The sequence below is a fragment of the Anarhichas minor genome, unplaced genomic scaffold (genome assembly GCF_050575085.1).
Source record: "Anarhichas minor isolate MPS153535 unplaced genomic scaffold, ASM5057508v1 ptg000043l, whole genome shotgun sequence".
Lineage (NCBI taxonomy): Eukaryota > Metazoa > Chordata > Actinopteri > Perciformes > Anarhichadidae > Anarhichas > Anarhichas minor.
Genome location: NW_027466489.1, coordinates 7,809,901 through 7,827,436, shown reverse-complemented (window position 1 = coordinate 7,827,436; position 17,536 = coordinate 7,809,901). Strand labels below are relative to the sequence as shown.

Sequence of the window (17,536 nt, the reverse complement as noted above, 5' to 3'; positions counted from 1 at the left end):
TCGGCTAGAAGTGCCCCGCAAAGATCAAGTGATCGAGGGAAAAAAGTTCTATCTCATTATTCAAATGAGAATTACTTTTTCAGGAGCTGATTCAGTCCAGTGGTGTTCAAAAGGGGCCTTGCGGATTCTGCAAAAATAACGGTAGCAGGAGAAACTGACGTAGAAGTAAAGAGAAATTCAAAGAGAAGAAAGTGTTAACATTCATGTATCATACACAATGCCATCCAAAACGACTGAGATTTGTCCAATGAAGCTGCAGTGTTGCGCATTATATAAACGAATACATGAATGCATAATGAGAGGCCAAAATGAGCCAAGGAAAGCACACTGGAAAAATCCCCCAGGGGAAAGGAAATTATTCAGAATAGGCGAGGACACAATTCATAATAATATTGGGAAGGGGAACTTTTTTTATTTTTTTATTTAAAATCCATGCTTTAAATGTAAAACCAGACCCTACTCGTATTGAGTGGCTTACTTTGGCAGCCAGATAAGGATTTTAAAGGATCTGTATTTTAGTCAGATCATGGCATGAAGTACAATTGCTGAGATGACATGTAAACAAACTACAAGCTAACCTAATATATGTATGGTTCAAATGTAAGCAATTGTGCACACCACAGCTGGAACAATGCAACAGCAAAACGCTCTGATTATTCAATCTAAAAGAATCCCACTGTCATTTCACTTTCTGTTGCCCAAACGATAATTCTGTATCATGAGGTAATTCATTTTTGGGTGGAGAGGCAATTGGCTGCAAAGATTGAATCATCGGCCCTTGTTTCATTTTCCATGTAATTAAATCAGCTTCTGAAAAACGATGTACGCTGGCGTACGATTTAGGGAAAATTAGCATTTTTAATCACAGTACATTACTTTAATAACTCAATAAATCTGTGGCAGCTGGAGCATCTGAGAATGTTGTCACAGCCACTTAGTTCTGCATTTGCAACTAATACAGGCTGATGAGAGAGAGAGAGAGAGAGAGAGAGAGAGAGAGAGAGAGAGAGAGAGAGAGAGAGAAGAGAAATCCAACAGAGTGAGACAGAGAGAATCCAGGGAGACAGAAATAACAGCTTGGCAGGTGAGGAACAAGGGTGAACAGAACCAGAAAGAGAGAAATATCACCGCAGACTTTGGCACAGAGAGTGGCTCAGCACTCGTCTCACCTCTTTCAGTTATTAACTGTTAAGCCCCAATTAGCTCATCCGTCACCTCGGTGTCGTACGCGAAACCTGCTTACCCCTCGTGCTGCTTTGTTGCTTGGGTTTGTTTGTGCGGCTTATAGCAATAGTAGTTGCCAAATACACTAAACAAGCCTGAATGACTAAAGCAGAATCTAATTGTAAAGGGATGTCGAGAATGCGTACAGTACACAAACAGGCTTGACGTGCAAAGTCCTGACCCAGCTGAACGAGCGCGGTCTCTTGTGAAGAGAAAAGCTGAGATGTTATTGTAATGTGAGAAAAGCTGGAAGTGTTGCTGAAAGGTCAGCCACTGGTTCATGGATTAACTCTTCTTAATCTGCATTTTTTTTGCAACACTGCTTCACTCTCTAAGAGACACCTTTTTGTTCCAAACCACAATACTTTAATAGACCCCGGTCCTCTCTAGAAACTGATCTGACTGAGCGGATTAAAACGGCGCCTAATTACAATTAGTGCTGAACTTAAAAACAGTGTTTGGTTCATACGAAAAGTAAGTAATAGGACGAGGCAGGTGTATGGTTTGCGTCTCGTCTCCGTCCATTCATTTCTTTTGAGGGCTTTTGTTATCAATTATTGCTATCAATTCATGTGTTGATCATAATTCTGTTTATTAATAAACAGTTCAAAAAACACTTTGAATAGCTTGTTTTGTCCGACCAACAATCCAAAACCCAAAGATATTCAATTAACAATAATATAAAACTGAGAAAATAATTCCCTTTATTTGAAGAGCTGAAACCAGTGAGTATTTGATACATTTAGCTTGATATGTGACTTAAACTATCAATCAGAAGTGTTGCCTGAAACACCCCTAAACTTAACCATGACTTGACCCTCAACGCTCAATTGCTTGACTATGGACTGCACTGACAAACAGCCTACTTTGGCGTTTAGTTGTGGGGACTTGTTGAAATTTACCACGTGATCAAACCGTGGGAGGAACACCGATGTTGGACTGCGTTCACTCTGCCGTAATGAAAGAACAGTGAGCGTGAGCAGGTGCATGAGCACAAATGAAAGTGAGGGCTGGCTGGTGTTCTGTCAGCACATGCAGGCCTGGGAACGAGAATGTGTCGATGCTAACGTGTGGTACACGTACATCTATTCTTTTCTTTTCTTTTCTTTTTTTGCAAGTTTGCAGAATTGCTTATCAGGCCTCTTTCTCTGACTAATAAAGCTCCATCTCTCCATCTTCTCTTCCTCTCTGTCGGATGTTTGTTTTCTAGTTCCTCTCACATGTACAGCGCTATAATAGTAGAACCCTGCATCATTTTACAGCTTAACAGAGTATCCCTAAGTCTGGGTTCTCACGCACGCGCACGTTTACCCTCGTCTTTTCACATCAAAGTATCTGGCAAGGCACACACACACGGAAGACAACATAAAAAAAAAAAATCCTACGCCTTATTGAGATACGACTTTACATTCGACATAGGGAGGAGAGGCACATAAAAGCGCTATGGCACCAAATCAATGCCCTGAAGGTGTATTGGCATGCGTCTGTGCCCGTTCGTTCTATCTTCGCAGTTCCATTGAGGAGACTGAGGAGCCTTGTTTCCGCTGATACGCAGCTTTTTGATTCACTTAGCAGGCTTTGTCGTGTGCATGTTGGATTAAGCCTCTGCCTAAAAATCAAGCATGCCGCAGCAGCACCCGCAAACCCGCAAACAGCCATTAGCAGGGTAGTGGTAGACCCCGCTAATTAGCTCATCATCTCAACACCTCGCTGCCTCGCTCCAGGGATCTGGTTTCAAAGTACACTTCCCAAAGGTGTCACGGTGTAATGAAAGCATTACAGTGTTGGACATTCAAGTACATTTCCTCGTGCTCTCTGGGGACAAGAGGCGACACACAGGACTTGTAGTTTCCTCTATCGACTGTGTGACTAACACTAAAATAGCACCCGGAGAGGCTAAGTTGATTTGACAGGACGTGTACAAGGAAAAGCTATTATAACGCCATGCCAGGCTGATTTTGTAAGAGCGGCTCGGCTGGGCAGCTCGATCCATTTGCAGATCAGGCAACAGTGGATCAGAGGCAGCTGTTTTTGTTTTTTTTAATACACAACAAGCTCACAACAACCTAACAGTTCACATGGGTCTGAATTTGTTGGTTCCTCTTTCTCTCTCTCTCTGTTTCTCTCATAATACAATTGTCGGGGCGTTTTCACACTGCTGTGACTTGTAAGAAATTGCTGTTATTATTCGGCCTTCAAAATGCTGGAAATGAAACCCTGAAATTTCTCTTGAGCGCAAACCGTACAGTTTCAAAAAAATGTCTAACACAAATCTGAGCGCATTTCTTTCTTTTTTTTGTGGTTGAGGTCCTTCGCAGAAGAGGAAGATCACTTTGTACTTTGCGAGTGCCAAAACAACCTCTAATGTCAATTACTGTTGGTCTTTACGCAGCTAAGAGGAAGGAAGTGATAAAAACAGTCGGTTTTTCTTATTCTTATTCTTCTTATCTTTTCCTCTATTAGTCATTTTGGATGATAATTCATCTCTGTGTTAACATGCAACATGCTTTTGTTTCAGTGTGTTACATCGACCGCACAAGAAGTGTATGTCTTCACACCGCGACATCACACTTTGGTTTGTGGACTGCTGTGTGAAGACTTGAGTTCAGCAATTCGATTATCGATATCTTGGGTTTTGTCCGTCATCATCTTGGTGTTTTGCAACCAGAATCGACACGAGAGGGAAGAGCTAAGTACAACCGAACACTGAATAAAACATTTTGAGGCGACCAAAATGTTACAATTAACTTTCATGAGCTGAAAGTACACTGTGAAAGGGTTAAAGTTAGGCGTAGTGACACTATAAACTCACGTTTACAATGTTTACCGAGGTATCAAGTGAGAAGGAGGGCCATTTTTCTCATAGACTTCTATATACGATCAAGCTTATTTTTGCAACCAGAGGAGTCGCCCCTGCTGGCTGTTAGAAAGAATGCAAGGTCAAGCCGCTTCCTCATTGGCTTCACATTTCAGACCCGGACGTTGAGGCCTGGTACTGTGACAGGTTCATCAATCTAAAAACAAATGTGCAATGTAAACTAAAGATAAACCACAGACTAAAATGTTTAAAGTGTAGATGGAACATTTGCAGACTTTAAATTATAACTGCAGATTTAGACCTTTGTCTGAACTTTCTGCAACAGCCTCAGTACTTACACCTTCTAATGTTTGGGTATAATTCAGTTGGTCATTAATTTCATATTAGAACAGCTGGTAAAGTCTGTAACACGTCTCAGTATGGATTGGTTACGTGAGGAGCTGCTGAAAGATTCACACACTCTATATGGTAAACAGCGGTCTTGTACAGTTTCATATGTAGACTGGGACCAACAACTGGAGTTTACATGTGACTGTATATAAACATTATTACAAAGTCTGTCTCTGCACCGTGGCCTCGTGGTTTCTGATATGGCACAGCCAGTGAAATGGCAGAGAAGCCAATTTACAGTTTATAACTCAACCACACATCAATAATAGGGAAAGAAAATAGATTACAGTAAATCCATGGTTCAAAAGCTGCATACCTTTGAAATGTCAAAGGGGAAACCACAATGGATAACTCATCTCAAAACTCATTTGAACTGCACAGTGCAAGCTGTATTACTAATATTCAACAGCCTACTGTTCCCTCCAGGTATTTTTCAGCAAAACACTCCATACATTTTCATTTGAGATGAGGAAAAAAAAGGAATATATTTTTTCACTGGCAAGCAGCCAAACCAATTTAATTGCATTCCAAATGGGCGCAATCTCCACATAGCAACCAGCCCCGTGTTGTATTTCTCAAACTTCAACAACCTCCTTGACTTTCTCAGAGTAATTGAAATATTCCACTCTTCCACCTTCGTCATTATGCGGAGCTAAAACTGAAACTACAACAAACCAAACCAAAAGGAACGAAGAGATCTGGCTCTGGGAATGAGCAGCTTCAGCCAACTTGTAACTTCATCAGCACATCTTGATACAGTTTCTCAGAAGTCAATTAAAAGAATATTAGGTGGTGTGTGTATCTAGAAAGAACTAACGCCTTTCTCCTGCCAATGAAGCTGGTGGATACCCATGACTGGTGTCAGCAGAATCTTGTCAAAGTCGGACGAGAGGTCGCGGCTTTTCATTTTGGATTCATTCTTCCAGCCTCGAGCCATGTCCAAAAAAACAATTATTTTGATGTAAAAAAATATTCATTTGAAATCTGAATGCAATGCTTCTCCATCTGAAAGAAATCAAACTTTGCAAACAACTGTCTCCGGTGCCAAGAGGTAACGTTTTAGTACAAACAAAGCGGCAATTAAGAGCGCAACTCTGGATAACACAGCAATTTGGAAATAAATAAATGTTTTCCATTTTAAAATGTTTGCTTTAGCATTCACATCACGACGGAGATTATGAATACATTTTTCAATTAATTTTTCAGTGCTTGATAAAACATCATAGATCCTTTAAAAGAGCGCACTGCCAAATAATTTAAATGTCTCAGGCTTTTTTTTTTTTTACTGCAAAGACAAACTATAATCTCAGAGAGCTCCACCCATCTACCCGCTGGGTAATTATGGGATGGCAGGCAAATAAATCATCCATCAAGAATGGCAGTAGTGTGGACTTCTGCGTATACAACAACCCAGAATAAGGTCCTGGTCTGACCAAAGTGCCGGGCATGGTATCAGTCACTATGATGCTGTGTTTGCTTCAGGAAATCCTAATAACTGACTGTGATGTTCAAGGCCTACAGACATCCCCAAAAAAGGTAATCTTCCTTTCTAGATGGAAAAAAAGAAACAAGTTTAAAAGCTTTAATATGTGACATCTTATAAGCAATTATCCCGCTATTTATGTACACATACCCATAGCTCTCTCTCTCTCTCTCTCTCTCCCTCTCTCCCTCTCTTTGTCGCTGAATCTGTCTGAGAGCCCAGCCACATGCCAGTGCCTTTGTGTCAAAGATTAAGTGAAACCAGGAGTGCCAGCAATGCTGTGTTTGCACAGCGAACACACTCGCGTTCAACTGCACCAACACATCACACACCGATCATCGTACCAACAGACCTGAAGCACCGACTGTAGAGCCATAATCAATACACAGAGGTTATAAGAGACAATTCTTGAAAATCTAAATGTAACTATAACACCAAACTCCTATACACACATTACTCAAGCATTATTCTGCGTGTGTTTAGATGTTGGAAGAAGCAGGGAGACGGCAATACCAAAACAGATTCAGCACTGATAGGCAAAGAAGAAAAGAAACACAATTACATCTACATTCAAGTACAGGGTGCAGTTCTTTTGTAAGATTAAGTGCTCTTATTTGACGCTGCTATCTTGGTTTAGCAAAAACTGACTATCAACACACAGAGATTGGAATTCTTGGAAAGTAAAGCAAAGCTACAATGAAAATATTATGAACAAAGCCCAAAAGTGCCCGAGGTGGTTTGCTAGACTGAGGCAAAAATGGGGCCTGGGGGGACTGTGGGTTTGTAGTGATAGGGAGGGGAGACACACACACACACACACACACACACACACACACACACACACATACACACTTGGCTCAGAGCGGCACACAGACGGCACACGGCAGAGGACCAATCCTTGGTGGCCTAACCAGCTAACTAACTTCCTGTGCAATCCTGAAGTAATTTAAACAGGATATATAGACATTAAACACATTACAAGAGGCATTAGTTTCTAAAGTTTTCACTTTATTTAGTTTTGTTTTTTTCCAATGTCAACGATTTATCCATCAATAATAATGTCACCCTGCGATGAGGTTATGCCTCTTTTTTTTCGTGAGTTGAAAGAGCAGGGCTTGTGTAGGAAGCAACGAGACATTGTGAAACCAAAAATGTCAAAGAAATAAAGCGTAATTCCCGCTCTAAATCACCGTTTACTGAAGGTGTTACTGTAAATCCTAAAACATTCATACTATAAAGGACAGTAATCACTCCAGCAGTGGGTCAGGCTGTTGCACGACAGCATTTTTGTGAGCTCCCGCGTGTGAGCTTGTGTTTATTTATGCTATGCGAGTGCAGACATGCTTGCATTTGCATGTATGAGTGTGTGTGTGTGTGTGTGTGTGTGTGTGTCTACCTGTGAGAGAGTGCGTGTCTCTGAGAGTGTGTACTCAGTAGGTCCGTGGTCTCTGAGAGTGGGCCTGAACCAGCCATCTCCAGTTCTATTTGCACAGGACATGCCTCAGGAAGCTAAGACAACTGTTCATGTTTGCCCATGTTGCAAACCTCTCCTAATACACCCGACAGCTGCGTTCTTCGACGGCGCAGACACTATGTTTATCGGTGTTTTTATACATTTATCCTATGGATCACGCCACCTTCGAGACTGAATTCTCGGAGGAAACGGAGGAGTGTAGCCGGGGGATTGAAATGCCAACAAATAAGCCGCATGCAATGGTTCAGCTCTGACAGGCACATTCCCTGAGTTTTTTTAAATATAATATAAAATGCTATATCCTGTACCTGGATCAGCTGTTGGTCTGCCATTTAACACAGCGAACCTTCTGTACAACAAGGATTGAGTCAACAGTGGTTCCTTCACCGACTTACTTGAGGTTGATAGAAACACTGTCCCTCCCAATCCTGTGATATCCACGGTAGATTGTATCATTCAGGTCCACAACCTGTCAAAACTTCCCCACTCAGATCTGTCTACACGCCCAAAAACCGCCCACAAGCCCCTCCCCCCTTCACTTCTTCCTCTCCTTAGTGTTTCATTTCCTGCTAATAGACTAAACGGCAGCCTCATACCATTTCACGTAGAGCTTTTACTGGGGAAAAAACAAATCAAAGTACCAAACCATAGGCTGTAACACACTATTCCCAGAGAGACGAAAATGAAAAACAAATTGTTGGGTGAACTGTGAGATCTTTGTGTGAAAGTCAGAGATGATGAGCTCCGTCTGTGCTTATGTGAAATGTTGATATGGTTTTCTCATACAACGGTTACGCTAATTTATGTACCAAAGCCTGCTTAGCACAAATCTGCCAAGGCCAATAACTGCACTCATAATCTCCAGCATCTAGAATCATCACTTTGTTGCCTATTTGTTTACCAATGAAATGAAGCAATTATCCTAATGAAGATCAGCTTTCTTGCTCTGGGAATTTATGACACACCGAAAAATGCTTTTTGTCTTTGTTTGCATCCGTCTTGGCTGCGCTGATACCTGAACTTTAAAACAATAGGAACGCCCAAATTGTTTGCGTATGATAATTAAGGACACGCGGTTCACAGCAGGGATGCTGAAACTGTTGCAAAAAAAAGACTGCGCTGCACACTTCCTGACCTTAAGTCAAAACCACATGCATGTGGATGACGCTAAATGTCAGCATCAACAATACGTTTGGTTGTTGCCCTTGGTGAACCAAAGATATAAAGTTACATAACAGAAGGTCAGAGCAGTTTGAGAGTCAATATTGACTTTGGTTTATTGTTATAATAAAAAGCAGGCCCTACTATGCAACATCTTTGTGATTTATTGTCTTGCTGCTAAGTATGTTTACCATACGTATCTCAACTGAAGCCTGTTACACAGTGTCTTTTAGTCTATACTTTCCAGAAATTTTACGGCCACATTCTGTAGATGTCGAAAGGGAAACATTACTGAACGGCTTGTATTATATCCTATTTGTGCTCTGATAGAAAGAAAATGAATCTGCTTTGAAATGATACTGTAGCACGGTGAAATAAACTCAGTTTCCCTTCTCATCAGCGGGCAGAGCGTAAAGCACAGCACAGAAATGGTTAAATAAATCACATGGAGCAGATGTCTCTGTCTCCTCTCTCTCTCTCTTACACACACACACACACACATTCATTAGTGAAATCCATCAATCAACATTTCATGCAGTTTGGGTTTGAACCACACCAAATGCACTAAAACAATAAACGTCTGTCTTTCAAGTCGCTATCTGGACTGGAACACATCTGGTGGCTCGTTTTGGTTTCCACATCGTTGAATGACATTACAGACTCAAGGGCGAGCTGAAAAATAAAGTACCCCTAAAATCTCTCTCTCCATTTTCCCTCCATCTGCAGACCTTTCTCTCTCTCTCTCTCTCTCACTCTCTCACTCTCTCTCTCTCTCACTCTCTCTCACACACACACACGCCCCAAATCTACTTCCCCCTCCCTGCACAAACCGGCTAACCTCTCAAATGCTATTCCACCACCCCATCCCCCAACCAATCAAGCACTGAATATAAAACAGCACAAGGAAACTGGGTGGTGGGGGCAGACAGACAGGCTAGGCTATTGCTGCTGAGGAGCCAATGGCCTCCCGAGGTGAAGACGGTTTAAAGCACCTCGGCACATCGGACTCCTTTACACACGTCGAAGGGGACGAAACACACACCCATCACACCACCCGAAATCCAGCTGAGGAGCCAGGAGTCAAGCCTGACTGTAGTATTTGGGTTTCAAGGGGCAGTGACGATAATTAGGGTTAATGTAATTTAAAGAGGGGGCACGAGTTCGGCTGGGGCCGGCCTCCTTTGATTCGCGCTCAACGTCAAAATTGGAATCACTCTGACACCTCGCGATGTGGCCGTGTTTCGCATTACGTTAAGAGTTTGCCACGCGTGTCACCAAGCCTGACAACTACCGCTGTCAGTCTTAAACCCTACAAGCAGTCCAGTCGTTTCTTATAGGAAAGCCACTTTCTGGCTGATCGATTGCATTGTGATAGGAGCGTGGAAAGGATTTGGATAGCAGTGGCATATCACAAAAGTACATCAGGAAGAGTTTTTTTTAAATGCACTGTCATGACTGAATTCTTGGCAGTTGGATACCATCAATCATCAGCATAAATAGCCTGTTTCAGTGGACTTAGGTGATTAAGTAGCTAACCAGGCAGGATAAACTAGACTATCTATTTTCAGCCATACATGACTTATGACCCTCTTAACACCTCTAGTAGCTCTGAGTCATGTCTGGTCTAGATTATAAAGTAGCCAGCAGAGCAAACCGGAGTGCTGCAGAGTCTGGTTGAGGCTTTGTTACCTTCACTGTCTACCCTGTAGGTTAAACTGAAGTCCGCGGTGGTAAATGCCTGTACAGTATCCCATCGCCTGTTCTCTAAACAGTCGCATGCTGTCCTCGAATACCCCATGAAGTCCTATGCTGCAAAATAGAAACTACAGTATCATTGATGTGGCGGCGCCAATGTGGGTGTTTTTCCTATGTTGTAACATAGGTGAACAAAACATACACAGATTAGAAGGAAGGTGCAGTTCTGTATGTAACTCACCCACCCGCAATGTATCTGATTCTATTCATAAATGTACGCAACATAGTCCCGTGTTTTCCTTTATTTTTGTTGTTTTTAAACAAGTGATCAGAGAAAGAAAATCATAAATAGTGCAGTTTTCTCCTACTGTAATAGTCTGTGCACAGAAAACAATCCAAGCCCCACTGCTCCAGAGAATAACACTGTAGCTACTTATCATTAACTCAAAGACACAATCAGCCCCAGGCGATCCGGCTTCCCTCCATAACCTTTTGACATTGCTGCTGGGAAGGTAAATGAGAGAAGAAGTTAGACACAGAGAGGGGGAGAGGTGGGGAGACAGAAAGACTTGATTATGTATAGTGCCAGGAAGTGGTTAGACCAAAAAAAAAGTAACTTACTGAAGGTTTTTGTTCTTTCTTAAATACAAAAAAATAATGTTCATTCCATGGCTCCTTTATGCAATCTATTATTTGCTCTGAGTTAACTGCCTGGAACTGCATTAGAACAATAAACTCGCCACTTTAAGTATTCCCAGGTCCAGCAGCTGCAGACTGCGTTCTCCCCTCTGGTGCGCATTAGAGCCACGCATGGGTTAACATTTTCCCCAATGAGAACGGTTGGGATATTGTAACTCGGACTGGCCAGTCAGCAGAATGTTATGAATGGGCACAATGAAAAACCCCAAGTCCATGCTGTCGACCCAAGAATGCTTGCCTCCGTGTAATTAACTTCTCTCGGTGTACAGAATGAGGTACTGCCGGAATAACTCATTTCTTTTTTTTTCTCTGTTTCTATTACAGTCATGTTTTGAAGAGAGAGAGAGAGAGAGAGAGAGAGAGAGAGAGAGAGAGAGAGAGAAAGAAAAAAAAACACTCTGAGAATTTAACATGGAAAATATTTTTGCCTGTCCATACTTTGAAGTATCCCATGACTAATACAGTGATTTGGATAGTGGGGGGAAATGGAACGGACCACTTGAAAAGGGGCGGTACGTGCTCTGCAAAAAAAACCTGTCCTCATTGCTCTTTAGGTGGACAAATGTCAGCTGCTTGTTACTTGCACTTATATGAAGATGTACAACGAGGCATGACAAAGTACAACGTGGGAAAGCCTCTATCAATGATTGAATCAGGGTTTTCTTGTTAAGCGCGTTACATATGTCTCGCCTGGAGGTGTATTAGCAATTACGTATGCACCGCACTCACACACATGCGCGCACATACAGTCAAACGCAGTAATGCTTTTAATGAGATATCACTTCTGTGAGTACCGCACAAACTGTGCATCAATAAAGCGTTCGCTCCGCACTGCGGTGAAAAACGACTCGGCAGCATATATAAATAACATACAGTAACTTGGAACAGACTGCAACTTTGTAAAGAATAACATCTGCAAACCATTGGATTATAAACCTACAGAATAACTACAGTATAATTACTTGAGAGCCTCTCTCTTGGGCACCGTGTTGTTAGAGGGAAGAGGGATGAGGAGAAAGTGGAACAGCTACAGTAATCTATCCAACTTCATTTCAACAGAGTGATTCTGCCCGGGGGTATGCACAAGTCATAATGCATTTGACAAATAGTCTCTCGCTAAAACAGGCATTTGCGAAGAAGTGGCCTTCAGCGCTGGTATACGCAGCTGAGTGTACACTGAACAAACAAGCCTCCCACTCAGTGAGGAAAGATACAGAGAGGCTTCAAAAAGATTAGGAGAAATCTTGGGCGAAAAGTAAAGATGACTCACGGTGATTGTGCAAGTGCAGGACAATGCGAGTTGGATGGAGTTGAGAAGAGCAACGGAGCCGTGGGGTTCACAGCAAAAATACAAATCGATGCTCCTCTCATGTGTTGTTCTGAAATGTGGACGCACAGGTTGTTTTATCGAGGAATTTACAATGAAATGGAGAAAAGCACAATGGCATTTTTGTCTGACATAATCCCCTCATTCTTTTGTGTTTGAAAAAGGGAATAAAAGCCTAAAGTACATCAGACCTTTGATTTGCACGTTTATGATTGTTACATACTGTATTTTGCTGATGTTTAATGTGTAATTGCAGGCAAACCATTGCCTAAATCTACAGGTCAAGTGCATTCACAGATTTGAGGTATTGACGTATCCTGTCAGTGTGATCCATAGTCCTGGCAGGCATCAATCAATCATCAGTCTGAATGTGGCTGATCACTTCGAACCAGTTTCAGCTTACACATTCTTTACGTTCCTCAATTATGAACCCTTTCAGGTAGACAACGGCATGAATACCTGCACACACACACACACACACACACGTAAAGTCAGTGTCACACAGCCTGTTAGTCAGAAATAGATGTGTTTGAGTTTACACCACGACAGGAAGTGCTGGGCTTATATATATGGACTTTCCCACTTAGTATTATGCTCACTTCCTGGTTAGTGTATCTTATACTGTTCAGTAATGCATAACCACACTAGTGAGTTTATATATATATATATATATATGGTTGTTTCAGGTGTAAACTATTGTGAATCAACCGCTGCCAGGAGGCCTCGATTGGGAGGGTTTTAACCTGTTCATACCCTGAAAAACTGCTTCTCAATACAAAGATTAATAACTTAAAATCATTTCTTTCAATTTCCTGTGAAATATGCCAACAAAAAACCCTGAAACCCTGCATGCAGTAGCTATAACTAACTACATAATGACAGTGAAATACGAAAAGATATCTTGTTTTTTTATCATCTTTGCAAGCTTCCCTGAAATGAAACCGCCATAAAGGATGCGCTATTGCCGAAACGTCACATAAAGCCCCTGCATCATTATTCAACAGTGTGTTTATGTGTAGCGGCGGAGGCGACACAGCACAGATAACATGTCACTTTACATCTTAGTCGCAGCCGTTACTTTAGTAATGACAATGTGATACGACTCTGTCCTTGAAACCCAAACCTGCTTCGTACCGGCCCAACAACCCCTACGCTCGCTGAATCATGATAGCTAGTGCGGCTCATTGTGTTAACGCTACGACACCAGAAACATTGGCCTTGGTCGGAGGGCCACGTCGCGTTGTGATCTTAAATATACGTCCTCAGCAGCTACTGTGCGTATGCCTCTGTGCGAACTAGACTTGGCAACACACACACACACACAACCGTGAACATTGTAACATTATCACAAGGAAAGAACAATTACACAAAACCCTTATATGTGAGAATATTTTGCTAGGGCTCGCTTTATTAATAATTTAAGGTATGATTTAAACTCAAACTCAGACTTAGGGTTTATGTCAGAGTGAAACGTTTGAAGTTGATGTTACAGTAGGTTAGGGGGTTGAGGAATGACTGTAGTCTCATGTATTGTAATTCAAACCTCTCTGCAAGCGAGTGCGGGCGTGAGAGAGTGTGTGTCTGCGTGTGTTGTTCATGTATGCATACAGGTGACTGTGTGTATGAACAGGGGAGATTAACAATTCAAACATTGCACTGTGCTATAATGTTTCACTTTGTCATCAGCAAATGTGAACTGCCTGCTGGCTTCCTTCCAGGTGCTAAGGCAAGCAAACCCATTTGAATGGCTGCGGGTATATAACGCTTTCTTCTAGCTCTGCCAAATGTTTGAACAAGTTTTACCCAGACCAAATGAAAAAAAAAAAAACTGGCATTGTTGCCTGTGACTTGTAATCTTGGGACTATTTGGCAGTTTTGTAAATTTCTAATTTGCCTAAATGCAAAATCTTTACAAAGCATCAGCGCGCATGTACATAACATGGAAGGAGTGGAGCAGTGAAAAAGTGATCTCTTTACAGTAGGCCCCATGACATTTAACAGAAATGTCGAGAACTACATAATTCAGGAAACTTGACAATGTTTAGCTCTCCAAAAACGACTGGTGCTAATATATTTGATGGTGCTTTCCTTCAAAAGGAAGCTTGTAGGTGACAATTCATTTACAGCTATTCCCACTTCAATTTACCAATAAAAGTGTCTGACGTTCCAGTAATACTGGATACGATTTCGTGCGTAAAAACGCACGGTGATAGAAACACACAGGCTGATCATTTCCAATATTTCATTCTTTAGAATTACAAACAACAACGGCTGATTTCTTTGTAGATTGCTAATGAATAATGAATTCCAAAAAGTTATTATCTGGGTACTGACGAGATTGGATCTATGCGCAAAAAAGGTGTTAACCAAGCCTGCGCAACATGCGAGTCCATATGCTTCATGGAAACACTTTTATCGAGCAATGAGACAAAATAGGAATAAAATGAAATGAAAATACAGACTGGTCAGTTACAAGCTGCAACTATGTACACATTGGAGCATCACAAATAACCCCGATCGATAACATGCTGTCACTGTCACATTTAGACACAATCTTGATAGCTGTTTATTGGACTAATTGTGCATTGACCCATGTGGGAACCTGTGTGGAGCAGATAAGATAGCGAGTTTCCGCACTTTGGTAGGCAAGGTTTAAATTATACAGGGTTTTTTTCTGGTTTACATGTATTCAGAGGGGGGGTGGGGGGGGAAGCCACATATTCAGTTTGTGAGTATTCAGCTCCAGTGCGCTGGAGAGAGTGGTGCGCTCCAACAACGTACCCGTAGTTTATCCAGATTAGCAATTTCTAATTAAAAGGAAGCGCGAGAGTTTAGAACAGGTGTCAGGTGTGCGTTTCTGCTCTGTTCAAATCAATCTGCACATCAGAAATAAAACAAAGTTCAGTGATAACGCAGCTCGTGAGCTCATTTCGATCGAATCCGTCCAGAGGGAACTGAACGAGCGGCACTCGCCACTAAATGGTCTTCCTACACATTCTATACATGGACAACACATGTGTAAGCAATGTTCCTGTGCGCGCGTGCATCATTACACCGAGTGCTGAGCATCGGACCGACTATAATAAGCTCGTAAAGTAGAGATAATCGTTACCTTGTTGGAGTGGTAATAGTCCAAACCGGAGTCAGTCGGTAACGTACTTGAAGGGGGAGCTGGATAAAATCTGACGTCCATCTCAGAGTCCGCAAGACTGACGGCATGAAAGCTTAGCTCCAAAAAACCTGAGCGACTTCTCTCTCTCTCTCTCTCTCTCTCTCTCTCTTGCACTCTGTCTGTCTCTCTCTCTCTCTCTCTTGCGCGCGCGCTCTCACTCTCCTTTTCTCGTGTATTAAACCGAACGAAAAGTAGTAGTCCTACACTTTCTTCAGCACTGTCTGGGCATTCAGCGCGGTGATGCTCTGATATAACATCCCTATAAAGTTCACCGGGAGAGAGGGCGAAAGAGAGAGGTGCTGTCCGCCTTCAGTAGTCACAAGCAAACAAAAACTCAAACGGTCACTGAAGTTGTTTGACAGCCGAGCCGTGCTGCAGGTAAAGACGCAGAATGGATCTTATCGATGCGTTCTCCCTAACAAACAAACAAAAACGCCCCGAGGTCCGTTCCTGGTTTCCAGGCGCGCTGTAGCTTTGCCATGTGGGAGCGCTCAGTTACATCCATGCGTTCCCGTCCGCAGAGAGACTGCTAGGCTGCGACCTCTACCGGTCAGAGGAGGAACAGGCGGAGAGGAGGGTCAGCGAGGCTGGGAGGATTGGCAGGGGGGGTTAGTGGAGAGTGAGTCCTCTCAAACTGTCCCCTCTCAGTTGGGGGGGGGGGGCACCAAAGCTGTTGTTTGCATTTTCGCTTTTTGTGTTTTCTTATTGTCCACCGTAGTTCCCCTCCACGCTTGGCAAACGGGGAGAAGTTTCAGTTGGTTGCAATCTGCAATCTCACCTTTATATGCCACTAAATCTTACACGCTGGCCCTTTAAGTAAAAGTATAAAAGTATATGCAAAATGCATTTAAAGTCAAAAGTAAAAGCACTTAATGCAGAAACATACTCCTGTGGTGTGTGTGTGTGTGTGTGTGTGTGTGTGTGTGTGTGTGTGTGTGTGTGTGTGTGTGCGTGTGTGTGTGTGTGTGTGTTATGCTACTCTATTTTTATTCTATGGAATATTATCATTGACTTTACTGTCGAGGTTGAGCTAAATTTGAGTGTTTACTATAGAGTACTTTTTATAAACTGATAACATGTTTTCAACGTAAAATCTTAGTTGCAAAGAAACAAGTATGTAGTCATTAGATAAACATATACAATATTTTTTTGAATTGTCAAGTAAAAATTGGCCTAAAATGAAAATACTCAAGTAAAACCACCTTGAAATTGTACTACAGTACTTGAGAAAATGTACTCAGTTACATTACATGACTGGTCTACTACAGCATGGTACTTAATGTTACATTTTTAAGATGAAATAAATCCTACAACTCAAGAACCAAAAGTTTCCAATGATAAAAAAATACAAACAAAAATATGTCAGGCTGAATTTTAAAGAAATGTGTATAAATAAAAAAAATCTAAAACATTTCCATCGGATGTAATGTTGTAAATATCAGATCACTAATATATCATGCCATGTTGATACAATACAATGTGGATAAAACGTTTTTGTAACTATAAGCTATTCAAGGAGGAAAAAAGGTTCCAAGCAGCTAGAAGCCTCATTTGCTTTGTACGATTGGGGTCTTCCTATAATCCAGACAAGAAAATCTGACATTTTCCTTTTGTTTCTTTATAATGTCAGTGAGTGCACTGTCAAGGATGTCCATTAAAAGAGCTACACGTTGGATATTAGGAGGGCCACAGCTGAGAGCCAGCGAGGAATAACTCTTTAGAGAAGCAAAGGCCAAATGCATGTGTAGTTTGTTTAAATATAGTCTTCAACAGGAATGAAATATGACTTCCTGTTAGTGATAATCATCAGGCAACACAATAGGGGTTTAAAACATATCTTAATAAACGCATGAATTTGTGTTTTGCTTTCCCTTTCTAAACCTGTAAAACACGTCGACACCACTTGTTATGATGTGTAATTCTGCCATAATTTAGGTTAAGAAGTTCATGCTAAACTGTCAGTGTAAATTCAATGCCTGCAGCAATTTCGGTATAATTGACTTCTTTTCACTTTATTTTGTTGTGATGCCTGTCTTCTATCCGGCAGGCCGGTTTGAATACACACTGAGAATAGATCGGCTTCTCATGGACGC

The 17,536-nt window shown here is 41.8% G+C and overlaps 1 protein-coding gene across 3 annotated transcripts in view; it reads right to left on the bottom strand.

Moving 5' to 3' along the window:
* Nucleotides 1-15,919, bottom strand: part of tox2 (TOX high mobility group box family member 2) — an 88,475-nt gene extending 72,556 nt beyond the window's left edge. For all 3 annotated transcript variants that reach the window (XM_076110712.1, XM_076110711.1, XM_076110713.1), the window contains exon 1: nucleotides 15,384-15,919. In XM_076110712.1, coding sequence (XP_075966827.1) covers nucleotides 15,384-15,464 — 81 coding nt within the window. In that variant the 5' untranslated portion in view covers nucleotides 15,465-15,919. The remainder of the gene's footprint in view (nucleotides 1-15,383) is intronic.
* Nucleotides 15,920-17,536: the final 1,617 nt, after the last annotated feature.